Consider the following 19,638-nt stretch of genomic DNA (forward strand, 5'->3'; position numbering starts at 1 on the left):
AACTCAATTACATAAAACTAAAAAGATGGCATAGCAAAATTCATCATAAGCAAAGTTAGGAGATGAATGACTATCATCTAGGAAAAAAAAATATTTTGCAGCTCATATTACAAAGGGCTAATTTCTCCAATATGTATAGATATTCTGGAACCAGAAAAAACCATCGTTTCTTCACACATTGTATTATCATGTACTTGTGGAACGAAATGAGGGAGACTTCTGTGTCCTGTGGACACAGCTCTAAGATTGCTAAATGGACAATTGTATAGAGTGTGTATGCATTATCCTCTGAAAGGGAGGGAAAGAAAAGTGTATGTGTATATTTTGTATATGCATAGATTTTGCATAAAGAAACACTGGAAGGTGAAGTGTGTGAATAGAATGGGATGTGGAACTTATCAGTGTATAAGTTTTGTGTAGTTTTAATTTTTGAATCATTTGTTAGAAAATAAAATATAAAAGATATGAACAATGATAGCTGAAGTCTATTAACATTTTGTCCTTAGGTATTTGTTTTTCATATTGCAACCTATGATTTCCAATGTCACTTCTTACCTTTTAATATAGATATCCCACTTCAGGGAACCTATTTGAGATATACTTAAAAATGACTATGTAATTTTTGTTAAATAAATTGTTAAGAATCCAGCAACAGGTGACTGGTTAAATAAACTGGAACATACACACAATGGAATACTATGGGTAACTGTAAGCCTACCATTTTACTAAATAATTATTTAATAGTTAATACTTCTGTTTTAATCTAATCTAGTTCTGTTTTTATATGCAGATTAATATCTTTTTCTAATTTATATTTACATGTGCACATTGTTAAAGTACTGAGAACTATATTGTAAAGAAAAGAACATATTTTCCTCCTCTCTTCTACTTTGGCCACATAGGACACAATAAAACCTGTAGTATCAAGATGAAAGGATCCCCCTACCCGATCTCTTTCTCCCATCTATGTGTGATCATTGTATGACTAAGTAACCCATCATTTGTAGTCTATACCTCTTTAAGGAGTCCCTACTGATCTTCAATCCTTCCTGGAAATCATTTAATCTCCTGTGCTTTTCTCTGCCTCTTTCTCTTTTCTTTCCTTTTAAAATGCCCACGGGCAGGGGACAATTAAACCAATTAGTAAAGAACAGAATTTATAGATCACCATTGTCACCTGTTTGACTCAGGAACATCCTTGAGATAATATGAGATTGATTTCAAGTCTACTTTTATATAGATAGAGTTCTAATTCTGTGAACATCAATTAAAATAATAGACTCTTGGAGTTGGAAAAGACCATGGGGAACATCTTAACCACAGACTTTCAACTGTTTTGACTGTGACCCCCCAATAAGAAATCAATTCTTCATGACCCAGAACATGCATACATACGCCTAACGACCTAAGTGCTTGAAACCTAAATTCTAGGAAGTCATATCTTCACAAGGTGGCACACTCTAATATGTTCTATTTTATTTCCAACAGGCCATAAAATTGAAAACAAAAAATGCTGCTCTAATCCAACCCCTTTACTTTTAAATAAACAAATGAAAGCACAAAGAGATAGAGTAATTTATGCAGCTTTATCCATGATAAATGGTCAGGGCCAGGTATCCCTCAAACCTGATATTGGATATTTCAGAAGTCAGACCTCCTTCCACTCTTTTAATGGCTAATTTAGTCAAGTGCCACTTTCCCCTTTTCTTTATATTCTTTTCTACCTCAGTCACTCCTTTGGTGGCTTCACTCAATCTCATGGCTTTAAATAACATCCATTTACCATCAATGACTCAAATTTATCACTCTACTTCAAATCAACTCCATCCTCCCCAAAACTACTTTTGTTAAGACCACCAGTGATCTCCATGCTGCAAAACCAGGGGACTACTCTCAGGCTGCTCCTCACTGTAATCTATCAGCAGCATTTGACCCACTTGATTATGATTATTTCCTCATCTACTTGGTGATCTTAAGGCTCTACAAACTCTACAACACAATTTCTGATTTGTTCTCCCCTAAATCCACCAGTGCACACCTGCTTCTCTTATAGATGACCATCTTAAAAAACATATTCTAGTTTAGTCTTTTAATCACATTGAGTTTAAGGACCTAGCATCTAAGAAAGCATGGAACAAATTAAAATCATATCAATATATGAAGAAAATCTAGCAATCATTCAAATTTTCAAAAGAAGTAAAATAGAAGGAAACCACTTAAATATAATGCAGATACTAAGATTTAATAAATATCCTAAAAGACACTTAATACCGTGTTAATTAAAATCAAGAAGTAAAAAGGGACACCTTTGAAAATTGTTATTCAGCTTAACTTTGGAGATTTGCAGCAAATGCAATACAAAAAGAAAGTAAAATGCTTGGTATTCACATTGAGGAAAACAATGATAAAATTATTTATTTTGCTGTCAACTAGGAAAAACTCCAGGAGTTCAAGTTTAAAGGGTAAAGAAAGAAAAGAATTTCAGAAATTGGTAAGTTAGCTGTATATAAGATATCAACACATTTCTTTTCTGCTAGCAGTAAGACCTAAAAAATGGAATGAGAAGGATATTCTATTTACAATAGAAATAAGCTACAAATTAATTAGGAATAAAATGAAGTACATAATTTATATGGAAAAATCAGTAGAAAAAAATACAAAAATAGATCCCATTATAAGAACTTAAAAAATGGCATATTTCAGTTCAGTGGGGAAATTAATGTATTATTTAATAAATGGTATTGGAACAACTGGCCATTAATCTGGGAGAATGTAAACTTGGATTCTATCTTAAACAAAATAGATTCTAGAGGCTAAAAATTTTTTAAAGCAAAAATTTGAAGACTGAAAGAATAATAGAAAGGTGAGGTACAGCTTCTTAACCCAAACTGGAAACCTAGAAGCCATAAAAGAAAAGATAGATTTGTGACTAAAACATTTAGCATTAATGTTAATACTAAAATTATGAAATTAATATTAAAATACAAACATTTACTATTTAAAGATTTATATATCGAATATACATATAAATGAAAATATACCATAAATACAGAAAAATGTCAAAATTAGAAAACTATTGGCCACACAGGTGATAAGTATAAGGTTCATTTCTCTATTACATGAAAAACACCATGGGTCAAGAAAAAGAAACTGCCCAAAGAAAAAGTAAGAAATACAAACAGGCAGTTCCCTGAGAACATATTCAAGAGGCCAATAAACGTAAAGAAAAGGATGCACTAGTGGCTATGGTAATGCAAATCAACGTGACAATGTGAAGTAATTTTACACCTGTGAGACTGGCAGAAATTAAAAAGACCACACCTTGAGAGTTGGAATGGAGGAGGGGGAGCTATTTCACACATCTGGAAATGAGAGCTATTTTCAAGATATGTCAACACCTATTGAAATTTAAAATACATTCTAAAATTTAGCAATCTCAGCTCTAGAACTCTATTGTTTATCGTACCACGTTCAGCAGTGGTAACATCGTCAAAGCTCATCAATAGGAAATGGATGAATAAATTATGTTACTCCATGTGAAGGACATTAAAAATATGACTTGAAAGGATATTTGAAAGGTTTTGTTAAGAGAAAATCAACATGCAGAAATCCATATTTTGTGAAAAATTTAACTCTAACCAAAAAACAAAACAATTATGCATGTGTATAGACAGATGTATATAAAAGACTGAATTCAAAGGAAAACATAGATAGCTAGGTATCAGTAGCGGAGGTGGTGGGGGGACAGGGATAGGAGGTGCCTGTAATGCAGACTTTAAAGATAGAAGGTGCTAAGGAAAACGATGGAAAAAGACCTTTAAAATAATACAACTGATGATTAAAGAAGTTACATGTGCATATGCAAAAATAAAATTTTACAACTAATTGAGCTATGCTATGTAGAAATAGGTAAACTTGGCTCATCATATACTGTTTGTCAAACACGAACAAAAAAGACGATTATTAAAGTCTGAATCCCTGAATTAAAAGTACAAAAGCTTAAATTCTGCCAAAGGGTCCCTGCTGTTAATATTTAGTGTGGAGTGCCTCCACCAGGGTTGAAAATTCTGCAGGATTGATGTAATACAGTTCGGCACGGAATGTAGTTTTCCAAATATCTAACTGGGGCGCTTTTGTTTCTATAAAGAGAAAGGGGGTAAAAGATTTGGGGTTTAGCTCTAAAACTCCATTGCAACTAAACTGTTTTTACTAACCGCGGCCCCGCCAAACCAAGCCGACAGCTTGCAAGTCCACTGATGGCGCTGCAGGAGGCGAGCGAGGCCTACCTGGTGAGGCTCTTTGAAGACAGCAACCTAGGAGCCATCCACGCCGGCGGGCTAACATCATTCTCAAAGACAAACAGCTTACTAGGCACAGCTGTGGAAAAAGGAGGTGATTAAGGCAACTGTTTTACTAATTACTCCAAAAGCATTTCTTAGGGCCACCCAATTTCGGAAAAACCCGCTTAAGCAACATTGGCCCCCAAATGCAACATCCTCTCTTTGAACTCGCACAGACCACGAAGTAAAGTTTGATTAAGTAGATAATCTGCACGTGGTACACGCTTCACGCCTGGGTAAGGCATTCAACCTATTAGTCTCGGGTGTGGCATTTCCGGGTGCATCTAAAACTCTTGGCAAGTAATAGTTGTACATTTACTGAGCAACTCCGTAAGTTTGGTGCATGCATTTTAAGTCACCTAAAAGCTTTATCTTCTTGGTTATCAGCTAGAACTCAACCTAGATAAAAACGTGATTTTAATACAGAGCAAAGCTTGGCTTGAAGGCCGTTGCATTTGTTGGAGGACTTAAGTCTGATGTGTGCTCGAGCTCTTTTCCCGAAATACATAGGTGGCTCTTAAAAGAGCCGTTGGGTCACTGGAAGAAACTTCCAACCAGAACTTTTACTGTTTCTTGGGTGCTGCCTTCTTGGGTTTGGCAGCAGTCTTCGGCTTAGTCACCTTCACCTTAGCTGCTTTGGGCTTTACAGCCTTAGCAGGGCTCTTAGCTACTTTCTTGGGCTTCACAGCTTTAGACTTCTTGGGACTCTTGGAGGGCTTCTTTGCTACCACGGGCTTTTGAGCCTTTTTCGTAGTCTTGAAGTTCTTCTTAGCAGCAGCCCCAGTGGCCTTTTTGGGCTTCTTGGAAACGCCTGTTGCCCTGGCTTTTGCTGCCACCTTTGAGGCGCTGGGCTTGGCTTCCACGGAGGCTGCTTTCTTGTTGAGCTTGAAAGAGCCAGAGGCGCCAGAACCCTTAGTCTGCACCAATGTGCCCTTGCTCACCAGGCTCTTAAGACCCAGCTTGATGCGACTGTTGTTTTTCTCCACATCGTAGCCAGCGGCCGCCAGCGTCTTCTTGAGAGCAGCCAAGGACACGCCGCTGCGCTCCTTGGACGAGGAAACAGCCTGCACGATCAGCTCCGACACGGAGGGACCACCGGCTTTTTTCTTGGCGGGTGCTACAGCCTTCACAGGTTTCTTCGCTTTCTTGCCAGCTGAAGGCTTCTCAAGAGCAGTAGAAGCAGCTGGAGCGGATGGTGCCATCTCAGACATGATAACTGCACAAGCACACAAAGTGATCTGGTAAGACCTGACAAGGCAGGAAAACGCAGAAAAGCCCCCGCTCAGCGTATTTATAGGGCGGGGCTGCACCGTGATTGGTGCGCGCCAGTGCCCGCCCCTCGTACCCTAGCGCTCTCCGCACTGCCGCGGTCGTTGCCGAGACTCAGAAGCCGGCTGGGGGTGGGGGCCGCTGGGGTCTGAAGTCCGTCAGCCCCTCCAAGCCGGCAAACTCACCCACCAGACCACCCTCGTGGAGACGGAAATTATAGGCAGGCTCTCCCGCCCAGTAACATCAGAGGGTGCTACTTCCCTCTCAAAAGGCATCTCTTTTTTGGGGAAGGTATAGAATGAGGGGAAGCGGTTTGTAAATGAGACAACCACATAAAATTTCAAGGAATTTTGCCAGAAACTACTAGAGGGCAAATTGTCATGGATGTTCGTTTTTAATTGGTAAGAAAGGTAAAAGATTGTCTTGAATAGTTGAGGAGAGAGAGAGGAAAGCGAGGGTTTAGGGCCTTATCTGCAGGCTTGGGACAAGTTCTCGTCAATGCCACTGCAATTCCTGGCAACGTTTTAGTGCAACATATCTGGTGAATACCTTGTATGTATTATGGTCAAAGGAAAACGAATTGTAGAAAACACCAGAATTCACTAAGGCCAGAATCAACAAACCGCATATGTGGAAAACAGTAATGCAGACAATTTCTGCAATTGCAATTTATTTCCGCAGTCCAATGAACTTCACGAATTTCCGATGCCTTTTTATCCATACGACATACCCCAAATAGGCTTTAACATTTGCAACCTATGTTCCAGGTCAGCCCCTATGTTCCAGGTCAGCACATGCAATCAGCGTACCGTGACATGATCAACTCATTCTATAAGTCTACAAAGATTTAAGGAGCTCACAATTGAGCTTATGAGAGGCGTTAAATAAACGCTAGGTGGACGAAACGGGTCCAAGACAGGCATTGTGCTGGGGGTTTAGGTCCCCTTAGTGTGAAAACGGGAGAACATACCCTAGAGGCAAGATTTTATGGCACCCACCCTTTAAACTGTGCTATAAAGAGCATTTAAAAGCATCAACACGCTAAAGCGATTTCACCTAGCGAACCAGAGACTTAACTAGCTGGAGAATAAAATGCCATTAAACAGACATCCACTTCCATAATCCAATTCTTGGTAACCGCCCAGCGCTCGGGAGAGGGAGGCATTATCTCCCGCGCGCACTGTTGCAGTTTTCAAACAAGTCCGCACTGGGCTAGGTAACCTGAGACTTCCATTTCCTTCAAACCAGGTGCTAATACTGTAATGTAAAGACCCTACATGTGTTCGTCTTCACCAGTCTTTCCTACCTCCCATTTTATTGAGAAGCTATGTTTTCAAACGTGTCACTTAATTTCTATAAGCTTGGTAGAGAACAATTGGAAACAAAACTATGCTTCTTAGTTTGAAGGCCAGCGAATTATAAAACAGGTATACAAAGTTGTAAAGTTTCTGTAAGTAAAACCCTTTTTTGAAAGATATAAACTTTTCTTAGTGTAATAAACGGGGCATCTAAACAAACGCAACTTTGAAAAAGGAACTACGAATTATCTGATTCGAAGTAGCCTGTAATACTAGCTTCTTAATAAAATAATGGTTGCTGCTCCTCGCAAATGAAGGATGGCTAGATCTGCATTCTTAATGGCTATTCAAGAAAATGGACTAAACCAATCAAAAGGTAGAATCCGGCCTACCTCCTGTTGGTAGAAAAGGGTCATATTCACGCCATTTCAATGTCTGAGACGTTTTAAGCCCTTCGGTCATTTTTTGACAAGGTTAAATTATGCTCTTTGCGGTCCGGGTTCCCGTTTTTCTAGGGCCAAGTCCACCGCTAGCTCCGCAAGGGGAACAATTCTAAACTAGTACCTAGTGGTGGTGCTGGAGAACCGCCATTTTGCGCCTGACAAAGCATTCCCAAGGCTTTAGAAAACAGCTTGAGGAAGCTGCAAGTATAGGATTCAAAAGAGTATGAACATTTAATAAAGATGTTTCTGTGAGCACTAGTGTAATTTTGCTGTATTTGGGATTATGCTTTGTGGCTATCAATAAAGGTCCTTATTTAAAGCATAACAAAGAAATCCCATTTTTGTGAAGCGTTTCAGAAACTTCTAACTTGGTATCGAGTAGATGAGGAAAAACCTGTAGAGAATACATTTTGAGGGAAAGTGGGTAGTATTGTCTCAATTTTTTTCTTAAGATTATACAAAATTGGAGAACTACAATACCATTGAAATTTATATTTTTAATTTTACGAAAGGTAAACATGCTCACCCAAAACATTGCTTTCTGGTCAGGAAAATCAGATGTAGAAGGTGACAAGAATTAAAATGAAAAACAATACAAGCCGAACGCAGCAGCACGCGCCTCTAATCCTAGCTATTTCGGAGGTTGAAGCGGGAGGATCCTCTGAGCCCAAGAGTTTAGGCCAGCCTGGCAAACAAAGGGTGACTCCCACATCTCTTTAAAAAAAATAAAATAAAACAAAAACTCCGACAGGAGCTGTGGCTTGAATGTAGTAGCCAATAAAACTTCACGCTTGTACATACTTTAAAATTAAACCAATCAGAGCCTGAAACGTCATACTTAAACTCTGCTCATCCAATCACTACACTTAACCTACTATAAATAATACCAGCGATTCCAGTAGCCGTTTGCGTAACTGCTTGGTATCGCGTTGTGTGTGTTTCCTGTTATGGCTCGTACAAAGCAAACCGCTCGTAAGTCCACGGGTGGCAAAGCGCCCCGAAAGCAGTTGGCCACCAAGGCGGCTCGTAAGAGTGCGCCGGCCACCGGTGGTGTGAAAAAGCCCCACCGCTATCGTCCTGGCACCGTGGCCTTGCGCGAAATCCGCCGCTACCAGAAATCCACTGAGCTGTTGATCCGTAAACTGCCTTTCCAACGTCTGGTGCGCGAAATTGCGCAGGACTTCAAGACCGATCTGCGTTTCCAGAGCTCGGCCGTGATGGCGTTGCAGGAGGCCTGCGAGGCCTACCTGGTGGGTCTTTTTGAGGATACCAATCTGTGCGCCATCCATGCCAAGCGCGTTACCATTATGCCAAAGGACATCCAGCTCGCCCGCCGGATCCGCGGAGAGCGGGCGTGATAATACTAGCTTTCTTTCATACGTAAACCAAAGGCTCTTTTCAGAGCCACCCATTTTTTCAAGTAAAGTAGCTGTAAAGAACAGTAGTCTCCAATTCAATATGATTAAGTCAGCCATATACTTAACAAATGAAATGAAACCTATCGCCAACACTTTGGTTACTTTCGCCTGATGTTCGCCACTGAACGTTTCAGAGGAACATGGATGGGATTTTCGAGAGCATTAAATATGGTCGCTTGAACACCAAATTATAAAAGGCATGAACAGTAGTACAAAAAGCTTTAACAAAACGTGATTAGTTACAGATAAAATGTAGAACATTGAAAAACGTACGGAGAGGGGGACCTGGCTTGTCATTTTATATTTGTCTGATATTGATATTTTTACAATTACCAAGATTTCAAATTTGTAGCTGTAAAGAACAGAAAAGATTTGGCCTTGTAAAGTGTTGTATTTAAAATATGCTTAGAATCAGAATGAGTTTACATTTAAATTCTAAACCTAGTTCCTTCTAGGAGAACGTAGCTCTGTTAAAAAAGCAAAAACCACCGGTCAAGGTGTCTTGGTCCCGCCCCCGACTGCCTGGTGCTTGGAGGAGGTCTTAAGAGGAGACTGTATGCGTCACATTTCCCGCCTGCGCGCTTTCAATTCTCTACATATGTTGGTGGGGGAGGGGTAAGGGAAAGGTAGGTATATAAGGATCAGTTCTCTCTTTCGCTCTCACTTGCTGTTGGTTCACTTCTTGGGAAGTCATGTCTGGACGTGGTAAGGGCGGGAAGGGTTTGGGTAAGGGGGGTGCCAAGCGTCACCGTAAGGTGTTACGTGACAATATCCAGGGCATCACCAAGCCGGCCATCCGGCGCCTAGCCCGGCGTGGCGGAGTCAAGCGTATTTCCGGTCTGATTTACGAGGAGACTCGTGGGGTGCTCAAGGTGTTCTTGGAGAACGTGATCCGGGACGCTGTAACATACACGGAGCACGCCAAGCGCAAGACTGTCACAGCCATGGATGTCGTCTACGCCCTTAAACGCCAAGGACGTACCCTCTATGGCTTTGGCGGCTAAGGTTTCTGATTTCGCCACAGCGTGCATTTCCGAACCAAAGGCCCTTTTCAGGGCCGCCCAAATGTTCAGAAGAAGAGCTGTGGTAATATTACTGAGCCAAACAGCTCAATGTGTAAGTACTGATGTAGCCCAGAGAACAAGGAAGATTGCGGGGATTAAGTGTAAAACTCGGTCCTACGTCTGTTTATACCCATGCAACAGCCTCAGAACAATGGTATATTTTTGCCCATTTAGCTTCTCTTGTCCCGCTCTCACTGGATATGAGTAGGGGAGCAATGATACTCCAACTCGTTAAAGAAAAATCAGTGAAAAACAAGTATTGTAAGGAATTTACACGTTTCCAGCGAACAAAGAGAATCACTGCCCAATCAGCGAACCCCATCCGGGGCTGTCAACCAATCAGAACTGATGAGCTAAGCTGAGGCGAGCCAGAGAGGGGGATGGGAAAACGATGGAAAGCTTTTCGAGAAACGGCAAAATCCTGTTTTAAGAAAATTTTTAAATTTGTCTTTTTTATGGATGGTGAAATAGAGTAAGTGATATCTAAATATGCTTTTATCTTGTATAGAGAACAGTATGGAAATTACCACCAGCAATACGATTTGTCTCGATTACCAAAAAAAAAAAAAAAAAAAAAAAACAACTCTGAAGTGGAAACCGGATTCAGACCCAGGAAACCCGGGACACTAGATTCAGGGAAGATTAAAATCTGGTTCTCTAGGGAGAAAAGGCGGCTCTCTTTCAGTGCCAACACAGCCCTCAGCAATTAGGCATGCCTTTGTCTTTTCACAGAGATATGGAAATTTGGGCAATGGAAATGTTCTAAAGTTAGACTGTGGTGATGGTTGTACAACTAAGTAAATATACTAAAATTCATTGAATTATACACTTAAAGTGGGTAAATTTTATGGTATGTAAAATATATCTTAATAAAGATGATTTTATATACGGGGGAGGGAGGGAAAGAGGGTGACATGAGATGAAGTTGTTAAGAGAGTAGGCACTGTCGGTCTATGGAGGGCCTTCTGCTAGATTTGGAAGTGTGGGCTTTGTCAAGTCAGTCATTGTAGCCACAGAGATTTAAAGGATGTTCCTGAGCCATTTACTTATGTCTTCAATTTGTACATCAGATTTCAGAACTCAGCTGGAAAAGGGATGGAAACTCACTTGAAGTTGGCTAATAGGCAAACATCTTATCTGAATAGATATTCACAAATGCCTCCATCATTGGGCTCTTTTGGTATCATTTTTATAGAAGACTGAGTTCAGCTTCAGTATGTTAACTTCACTCATGGCTGTATCTCCTTGATTTTTGGTTCTTGTTTTCCACCTGATAATTGTTGCTCAGGATTTCTTGGGGGATGACAAAAGTACCCAGCTCGGCTAAATTGTAAAACTGAATGGAGAAAATTCATATCTGCATCCTGGATGGTTTCAGGAATTAAGGAGTCAGAGGAGCAAAAATGAGCCTGGTGTGGAGAGTGGTCATTTTATGTCTTCCTTAGCTGGTATACTTCAAGAGCTATTTGCTGACCTCATGTAATGTTCCAGGTATTCTTGTAGACATTGGGCTCCATCAGTAAGCAAATTCGAATTCTCTCTCCTGATAACCAGAGTCAGTGTAAATAGGTGTGTGGACGCAGATTTCCTATGGGAGTTATAGTTGCTATAACAATAGCCATGAGTGGCTTCTGTTATGGTCTGCCTGGCCTTTTTAGTTCATAGCATTGCTGATAGATCATATTCATTTTAGGAGTACCATCCACCACCCTGGGCCTTCCTCAGTCCTAACACTCATGCAGTCCTAGTTCAGGACAAATATAATGCTGCTTAATTTGCAACCCCTGCATCATTCCTCAGATCGAGAGAGAGAAACTGCTATGCTGATTGCTTCAGGGAGTGACAGGTCAAGAAGTTAGAGATGGGGAATTTATTGTGTGTTAGTACTCTGGTGGTCCCAGTGGGGGGGGGGAGGCCTGAGGACTTGAGTAGAAGATTCATGCATGCATTCATTCAACAAAGTTCCATAAACTATCTATTAGATGTCAGCTCTGTTCTAGGGATACTAGGGATCTAGAGATACTTCAGGAACAAAACCAAGTCCCTACTTTCAAGAAATTATATTTTAGTTGGGGGGGGACAGAACATCGAACAAAAAATTTAAAAAATATATTGTTATGGCTGGGGGATTTTATATATGTATACTATTTGAGCATATTTTATCAGCTATAAATGCTAAATGAGCAGAAAAGAGTATTATTTTACAAAAGATGGTACTGTGATGTCTCTTTCATAAGGTTCATTTCAGAAACAGCAAGGAAATCAGTGAAGAAAAAGGAATGTGATAAAGAATGAGGTCAGAGGCTAGCCAAGGGACAACTCCAGTATGGCCCCCTAGGTAGGTTGCCAATTCATCCTGCTTATCTGGGACTTTCTAAGTTCTAGTACTGAAAGTCCTACACCCTGAGAAACCCCTCAGAATCAGACAAACTGGAATGGTTGGTCACTTTGCCTGTATGCTGTGTGTGATAAGGATGCTGGCTTTTATTATTAAGATGATGGAAAGCCACTGAAATGTTTTGAGCAGACAGTGGACATGATACCTTTTAAAAGATCACTCTTGTGCTTGGTGAAGAAAAAACTGTAGGGGTGGGAGAATTAAGAATGAGAGCAGGAAGAATAGTTTAAGGGCCACTGTGGTCATCCAGACAAAAGGTAATGGGGCTTGCCCTTGACAAGCAGCAAAGAAAGTAGTGGAAAGTATTCTGATTGATTTTGAACACAGAGATGAGTGGATTGGATGAAAGTTGTGAGAAACTAAGGTGAAACAGGATTGCAAAGTTCCTGTCCCAGGTTGCTGGTAGAATGGAGTTCCATTTTTTGAGATAGGGCATATCAGAGGAAGGACAGATTTGGTGTTTGTGTGTCAAGATATTTATTCTGGACGTTTGAGATGCTCATTAGATATTCAAGTACATATGTCAAATATGCCGTTGTATATATGGGTCTGGAAATTAGGGAAGGGACAGGGAGATAATTTAAAATTTCAAACACTATTTTTCTTAAACTATGTGTTTCTCTGTGAAGCTTGAAGTGGGTGGAAGAAATCTGTTAGCATTTGGAGAGGTTAAGGCCACCCTCCAAGAAACAACCATTGGTAATGAGAAATAGCCGGAAGCTGCCACTGTCACAGCTCTCCTGTTGAACATAAACTATTTTAGAGAACAGAAACATGTAAGTGATGAGCCTAGATGAGATCACTAAGAAAAGAGAAGGGGTCCAAGAACTGAGTTAAGGGACACCAGAGTACGTACTGCAGTACAGCTTTCACGCTCTTCAGTAGTGCTGTGTCCTATCCCATTTTATAAATATAGAGCACACTTTATGCACTCCCTTCTGCTGAAACTTTACAGTCCTCATTAATTGGCCATTACAAACATTGCTTAAATTTTTAGCAATCTCATTTAGTCTCACCATGTATATGCTGATGACTCCTAAATTTTTATCTCTAGCCCAGACCTCTCACCTGAAGTCACTTTCAACTGCCTGTGCAATAAATACCTCCTCCAGGGTCTGAGAGAGGCTTGTTAGCAAAGTAACCAGGCAACAAAATTCTTTTTTTTTTCTTCCTGAAGCAGCCATCAATATATTTTTCAAGTATGAAATCAAAGTGGCTGGATATTCAGTGGGCTAACTTCTCAATTTGGGCATTAATTTTACACACACACTTTTCATAACCAGTCGTACAGTTTGAAATTTTCATAAAAAAATATCAATCTTGGAATTTAAGGCAGAGAAAGATGGCTGGGAAGAGGGGGTGCGCTGAAGATGCAAGAGCCACCTGAGAGTCACTGTTGTCTTAGAGGAAGGATATTCTTCCTTACAGCTACTTCGAGGTTAGGTCCTGCCACAAGTCTCGGACCTGGTGGAAAGAGTTAAGAGTCCTTAATTATAAAGCAGACTCCCTTAATACAGAAGTGGGAGTTTTCAAACTCTTACTTAGGCAGCCTGCTAAGGAGAGCCCCCAGCCTGAGGGAAGTCAGCAATGCCAAAACACCTCTAAACCTGAGACTACTCGGGGTGTGTTTGTGTGACGTCCCTCATCATAACGTCAGGCTCAATACTATGAGGGGGTAAGGGAGGGCGCCGGCCCGGTTGCTGAAGGCTAGACGGACGATAGGATAGATAGCAGCTGCGATCGGGAAGGCTCAAAGTGCAGATTCTTCCCTGACGTCGCAAAGGGCAGATAAACTGGAAATACACACCAGCGTTTTGATGGTAATGTCTTATTTGAACGGATTTTCCCACTTGCTAGCAACCAGCCAGCTACGTAATTCAAGTTGTCTTACCAATTCAAAACGAAACACAAGCTAGACAGATCACGGCTGTAAAGAGTTGAGCACCCGACACTTACCCGGCCAGAGACAACCGCAGCAGCCCGGTGACTCCCAACGACGCCTCACTGCGGTTACTGGCTGGTGGCTCCTGTGCTCGCCCACGCCCACCTATCGGCCCAAATTAGAAGCCGCGCGTAGTACATTGAGAGACTGGCTGGCTCGGGGTAGTTACAATAAATGGTCAAAAAAAAAAAACTACGAATCACTGAAAGTAGAATACAGCTCTCCCAAGAAAATATGGGCGGCCCTGAAAAGGGCCATTGGGGAGGAATTCCAAAGAGAAAATCTTAGCCGCCGAAACCGTAGAGAGTGCGCCCTTGGCGCTTGAGAGCGTAGACCACATCCATGGCTGTGACTGTCTTACGCTTGGCGTGTTCCGTGTAGGTGACGGCGTCTCGAATCACGTTTTCCAAAAAAACCTTCAGAACACCGCGCGTCTCCTCGTAGATCAGACCAGAGATGCGTTTGACACCGCCACGCCTCGCTAGGCGCCGAATAGCAGGCTTGGTAATGCCCTGGATGTTATCCCGGAGCACTTTGCGGTGGCGCTTAGCGCCTCCTTTACCCAAACCTTTACCGCCTTTGCCACGACCAGACATAGCTAGAGCTACTAATAGTTCTCAAAGACGCTGTGAACGAGCACTATGGAACACAGGTAATTATAGGCTGCCATCGGACCTAATTGAAAACTGAAAGCGGGAGCGGAGACAATGGGGCGGTGCTGCCACAATCTCTGCTCCGCCCTTCTCTGGGCAGTGACCCGAAGGCTAAATGTGAGAGAGAACAAATTAGTTTCACTTTTCAAATCCCTTGATTTTTTTACTCCTCCCGTTGGCCGCTCTGCCGTCTGAATCTGAAGGTATACTTTCGACTGGGAATTTTAGTAATAGCTTGTTTTAAGGACAAAACGCTTGAAGAAGTTAAAAATATACCACTTTGGCTAAATGCACTTAAAAAAACAGGTGCAAAAAAATCACTCAGACCATTCTGTTTCTTAAAAGCAGTAGGTGAAATTCCCATATAAAAAATGTCCTCCTTATACCAGAAAAATAAAAAAAGAGCATCATTCTTATCAACCACGGGAAGTTGAGGCCAAGAAAATTCTGTATGAATAAACCTTATGGTCACTTCCCTACCCAGTTAAATACACTAGCCCAAGCATCTTTGCCTTAGCACGTCTTCACAGTTTACTATTCTTTGTCCAATTCATTACATACATAATTGATGCTAACTGCTTTTTTGGGTCTTCATTTCCTTATGAAGGCTCCCATACCTAGAACCACTTATGTTAAATTTGTATGCCTTTTTCCTGTTAATCTATTTTATGTCAATTTAACTTGTGGGCCCACCCAGTGCCATAAGAGAGTGGAGATGGAGTTTTGCTGCCCCTATGCACTGTACTTTTTCATTCAGAAGGAAATGATTATTAGCTGTGTGGCCTTGTAAACTTGCCTCCTTTTCTTCATCTGTAAAACTGGGGTGATGATAATACTCATGAGACTTTTGTGAGAATTTAGCTAATGTAAGCAAAGCATGAGAGTGTCGAGAAGAAATATTACATAATTACAGCTTATTTTTAGATGTTATTACTTTTAAAATATTCCTGGAGTTGGGATATTGCCCTGACCTCTCATTTTCAGGCTTTTACTCCCAGCACAATATTACCAGTAGCAAATATGCATATATTAAGTAAGGATTTTTTTTAAATCACAGCATGTAATGAAGTACAAGATGCTGACAGATTCTATTTTGTTTTTCATATGCGACATGTTAAAAATGATGTTTGAAAATATTCCTTCGTTCCCTTTCCCAAGGTGCATTGACAATTGAGCATTCATGCTTTTCCACAGGTAAGCCTAGAGTGCAGTTCCAATCCCTATATGGACTTCTCAGTGTGTGTTAACTCTCCTTTAAATACTCAATAATCAATAAATCACTTCTGGAAAAACTGGGAGGGCTACTGCTATATTTTAAGTCTGAAAAATGTACCCCAAACTTGCCTTCTTCTTCTTCTCTGAGAATCTTGGTTCTTTCACCCAATTCCCTCTAACAAACCAAAACTTATTCTAGACTTCCATAGCATTAGCTATACACTTCAGCCTATGGGGTATATCATTCCGTGGTGACTGGGGAAGAAAAACCTTGTTTAACTGAAGATCTTGCAACAATCAACATTTAATGCATACAATATGCACATTATGGGGAGGCAAAATTTTACCTGAACCTGTAAGGGTCTCTGGTTGGACCTGAGAAGTAATTAGGGATAAAACATCAACAAGACAAGAGCATACAAATTTATTTAATATAAATTTTGCCGGACATGGGAGCCCTCTGAGAAATGGCAATATCCAAATGCTTTTATATTAAGTAAAAAAAAGAGAGGCAATTGTAGAAAAGTAACTAAACCATATGGGAAGTTTAGATGAAGATAAAAATCTTTTTAACAAGGTTTCTTTGTACAGAATTCTCTCAGCTATGACTCCCTGCTATACTTGTGCAGAATTCTCTCTGTGGTTCACTGCTGAAGAACATTTCTTTTCTCCTGATACAGAGAGGGCGTCTTTCACATGGGAATTTTTATCTCCTGTTTTCAGGAGAAAACGGAAGATTAGAATGTCCGTCTTGCATTTGCTGTTTTCAAAGCGCTTTTAACTTAAAATAATCCTTATGCCACAGTACAATATTTTTGGTTGGCACATTCTGCAAACATTAAACACCCCCTTTTTGTTTCCAGCATTATTTTAATCACTCTTCTAATACAAAGTAATAGATTTTTAATACAATGACACTAAAATGCTGGCACTATTTTCCAGTGCAAAATGCTCAGTAAATTTTTTTTCACAAGTGAATTTCTTCCATTCTTTGATTTTTAAATATCTGCTGAAATTTAAATTTTAAATGAAACTATCTATGCAACTAAGTAATGCCAAGGGAAAAGGAATTTCAGAAGCTAAAGTTTGAGTTATTTCAAAATTTTTAAAAACCTAGAATAGAAGAAAAAAAAAGATACAGAACTGGGAAAAATTAAAATTATTTATATAATGCTATGTGTTCAAAAGTAGACTCAATATCTAAATAACAGCCCTACAAATTGGGTAATGTTAGTCCCACTTTTCTGATGATGGACAAATTGATTTTTCTCAGTTGACACAGTAAAAAGTAATGTGGGAATTTGAACTTAGGCAAACTACCATCCAAATGCTACTCTTTGCTGCTAGCTTCCAGAGTTCTCCTATAGTGTGATTAATAATGTAATGAATTCTAAAATGGTACTAACGTTTTTCTTGTAGACACTGAGAAGTTGTATTGTTGAAGGCCTCAAGTAAATGAAGACTTACAGCAAAATCCTTGTTCTGCGGCTGTGGGGGCAGGGAACAGCTAGGCTGACCCACTGCACCCTGTCCATCTGATCCTCGGACAGTAACAGCACTTTTGCTTTTTTAATGCTGTTCTGTCAGATCCTGTACCTAAACCACATTTTTCCCCCCTACAAATAACAAAAATATAAGGGAACAAAAATCAAGCATTGTACAGAAAAGCCAGCACAGCTATAATTAGAAAAAACAAAATAAATACTTGGCATTCAGCTGGGGTCCAGAACTTAGGTACAAAGTCACTTTGGTATAGGCCCAGTGCATTGGTGCCTCTAACAGACCCCTTCTAGGGGTAACAAGTGTGTGTGCCAAGCAGAGTTGTTTGTAGGAGTAGAGAAAAATGAATGTAAAACACAGAGAAATGTTCATTTTCATCATTTTCAATATGCAAATACTATTTTGTGAACTAAAAATTGCTTTATTAAAACCCTGGAACACAAATCCAAGTAAATTATATAATTCTAATTTAATCTTTTTTGTGTGTGGTTTTCTGTTGTTTTTGACAGTTGCCCAGATGATTTTAGCATGGTGTATCAATACACATCTTAGAAATAGGCAAAGAAAGAATGTTAGGTGTAAGGAATAAGATGTAAAAAAGAATGTGAAGCGAGGGCTTTGGAATTAGTGGTTGTCATGTTGTTCAGCATACTGTGTAGTCGCTCTAAAGTTAGTTTGAAAATATGAAGTGAAAGCTATGTGATAAAAATAACAATTATATGAAGTACCAAAATTGAAGTTTTAAGTAAATGTTATTTTTCTTTTCAGAGATTATTCCCCTCCCACTCACCTTCCTTCCAGCACTCGATCGCTGACCTCTAGCAAAACAAGCAAGATCAACAAAAGGGAAATGATTAATACCTATAAATCCTAGACCTGAATAGATACTACAGGTAATTGTGAATAAAAAGTGTGTGGCATGTCATGGGTATAGTCCTAGAAGAACAAAGCAATACAACCAATATTTACCCAGTCAGATCCCTACTCTGCGTTTACACAAGAGTAAACTTCAGGTTAATCTGAATAAAAGTAATTAGGATTTTAAGAATTATTAAAAAAAAAACCCTAGATGAACACGTATTGAATATGTTGAGAAACATCTTAAACTTATGGATCCTAAACTCTTCTACAAGAAAACCTCCTGGGCACCAGCGATCATTTGCTAAACTATCCCTGGTTTTCTTATACATGTAACAGGTCACAAGGATTTTGTTCTGTAAGGGGCAATTGAATTTGTCATTCCTTTACGTTTACTGAACCATAGAAGCCATACTTCGCAGTTTCCTGGCGCCTTTAAAAACTCAGTAATCAATTATTGGCCCCCAAGCTAACGCACATTAGGTTTTAGCAAAACGGTAGTTAGAGTCATTACAGCTACTTCTGTTAGAATCATTGGGTGGCTCTGAAAAGAGCCTTTGGGTTATCTACAAAAATAGACCAGGAACTAGGTTTACACTTATGCCCTCTCACCGCGGATGCGGCGCGCGAGCTGGATGTCTTTGGGCATGATGGTCACTCTCTTGGCGTGGATGGCGCACAGGTTGGTGTCCTCAAACAAGCCCACCAGGTAGGCCTCACAAGCCTCCTGCAGCGCCATCACCGCCGAGCTCTGAAAACGCAGGTCGGTCTTGAAGTCCTGGGCGATCTCTCGCACCAGGCGCTGGAAAGGCAGCTTGCGGATCAGCAGCTCGGTTGACTTCTGGTAGCGGCGGATCTCGCGCAGGGCCACGGTGCCGGGCCGGTAGCGGTGGGGCTTCTTTACGCCGCCGGTGGCCGGGGCGCTCTTGCGAGCCGCCTTGGTGGCCAGCTGCTTGCGCGGCGCCTTGCCGCCAGTGGATTTGCGAGCTGTCTGCTTCGTACGAGCCATAGCGGGGGACAAAAAGAAAAGCGGCAAAAGACGCCTACAAAGACGTCTATGAGAAAGAGCGAGCGAGCCACCCTTCTTTTATAGAGTCAGACCGCCAACTATTGGGCCCAAGAATATTCAAAAGTCCCCGCGCTCTTCTCAGATTGGTCCATCTCTGCGGCTGGCTGTGGATTAAGAGAGGTTTTAAAATTGGTGAGTGAATCCGAGGTCCTGCCCTTCACAGAAGCTACT

At 40.7% G+C, this 19,638-nt stretch overlaps 2 protein-coding genes and 1 pseudogene across 3 annotated transcripts; 1 reads left to right on the forward strand and 2 right to left on the reverse strand.

The window, feature by feature from the left end:
• Nucleotides 1–4,886: 4,886 nt before the first annotated feature.
• H1-1 (H1.1 linker histone, cluster member) lies at nucleotides 4,887–5,569 on the reverse strand. Its single transcript, XM_045551992.1, has one exon. It carries the CDS (start codon nucleotides 5,549–5,551, stop codon nucleotides 4,904–4,906), a length of 648 nt encoding a protein of 215 aa, XP_045407948.1. The 5' UTR covers nucleotides 5,552–5,569; the 3' UTR covers nucleotides 4,887–4,903.
• Nucleotides 5,570–9,430: 3,861 nt separating this feature from the next.
• On the forward strand, nucleotides 9,431–10,360 carry LOC123638410 (histone H4). Its single transcript, XM_045552026.1, has one exon. It carries the CDS (start codon nucleotides 9,461–9,463, stop codon nucleotides 9,770–9,772), a length of 312 nt encoding a protein of 103 aa, XP_045407982.1. The 5' UTR covers nucleotides 9,431–9,460; the 3' UTR covers nucleotides 9,773–10,360.
• A 3,650-nt stretch (nucleotides 10,361–14,010) lies between these two features.
• LOC123638415 lies at nucleotides 14,011–19,436 on the reverse strand (annotated as a pseudogene). The gene is made up of 2 exons (XR_006735334.1): nucleotides 19,079–19,436; nucleotides 14,011–14,811 (listed from the first exon to the last, which is right to left on the reverse strand). The product of XR_006735334.1 is annotated as a histone H3-like (transcript).
• Nucleotides 19,437–19,638: the final 202 nt, after the last annotated feature.

This window comes from Lemur catta, chromosome 5 (genome assembly GCF_020740605.2).
Source record: "Lemur catta isolate mLemCat1 chromosome 5, mLemCat1.pri, whole genome shotgun sequence".
NCBI classification, from domain to species: domain Eukaryota; kingdom Metazoa; phylum Chordata; class Mammalia; order Primates; family Lemuridae; genus Lemur; species Lemur catta.

Excerpts from the sequence above, each read along its gene's own strand:
- H1-1 (XM_045551992.1), bottom strand. The coding sequence starts at position 5,551 with ATGTCTGAGATGGCACCATCCGCTCCAGCTGCTTCTACTGCTCTTGAG.
- LOC123638410 (XM_045552026.1), top strand. The coding sequence starts at position 9,461 with ATGTCTGGACGTGGTAAGGGCGGGAAGGGTTTGGGTAAGGGGGGTGCC.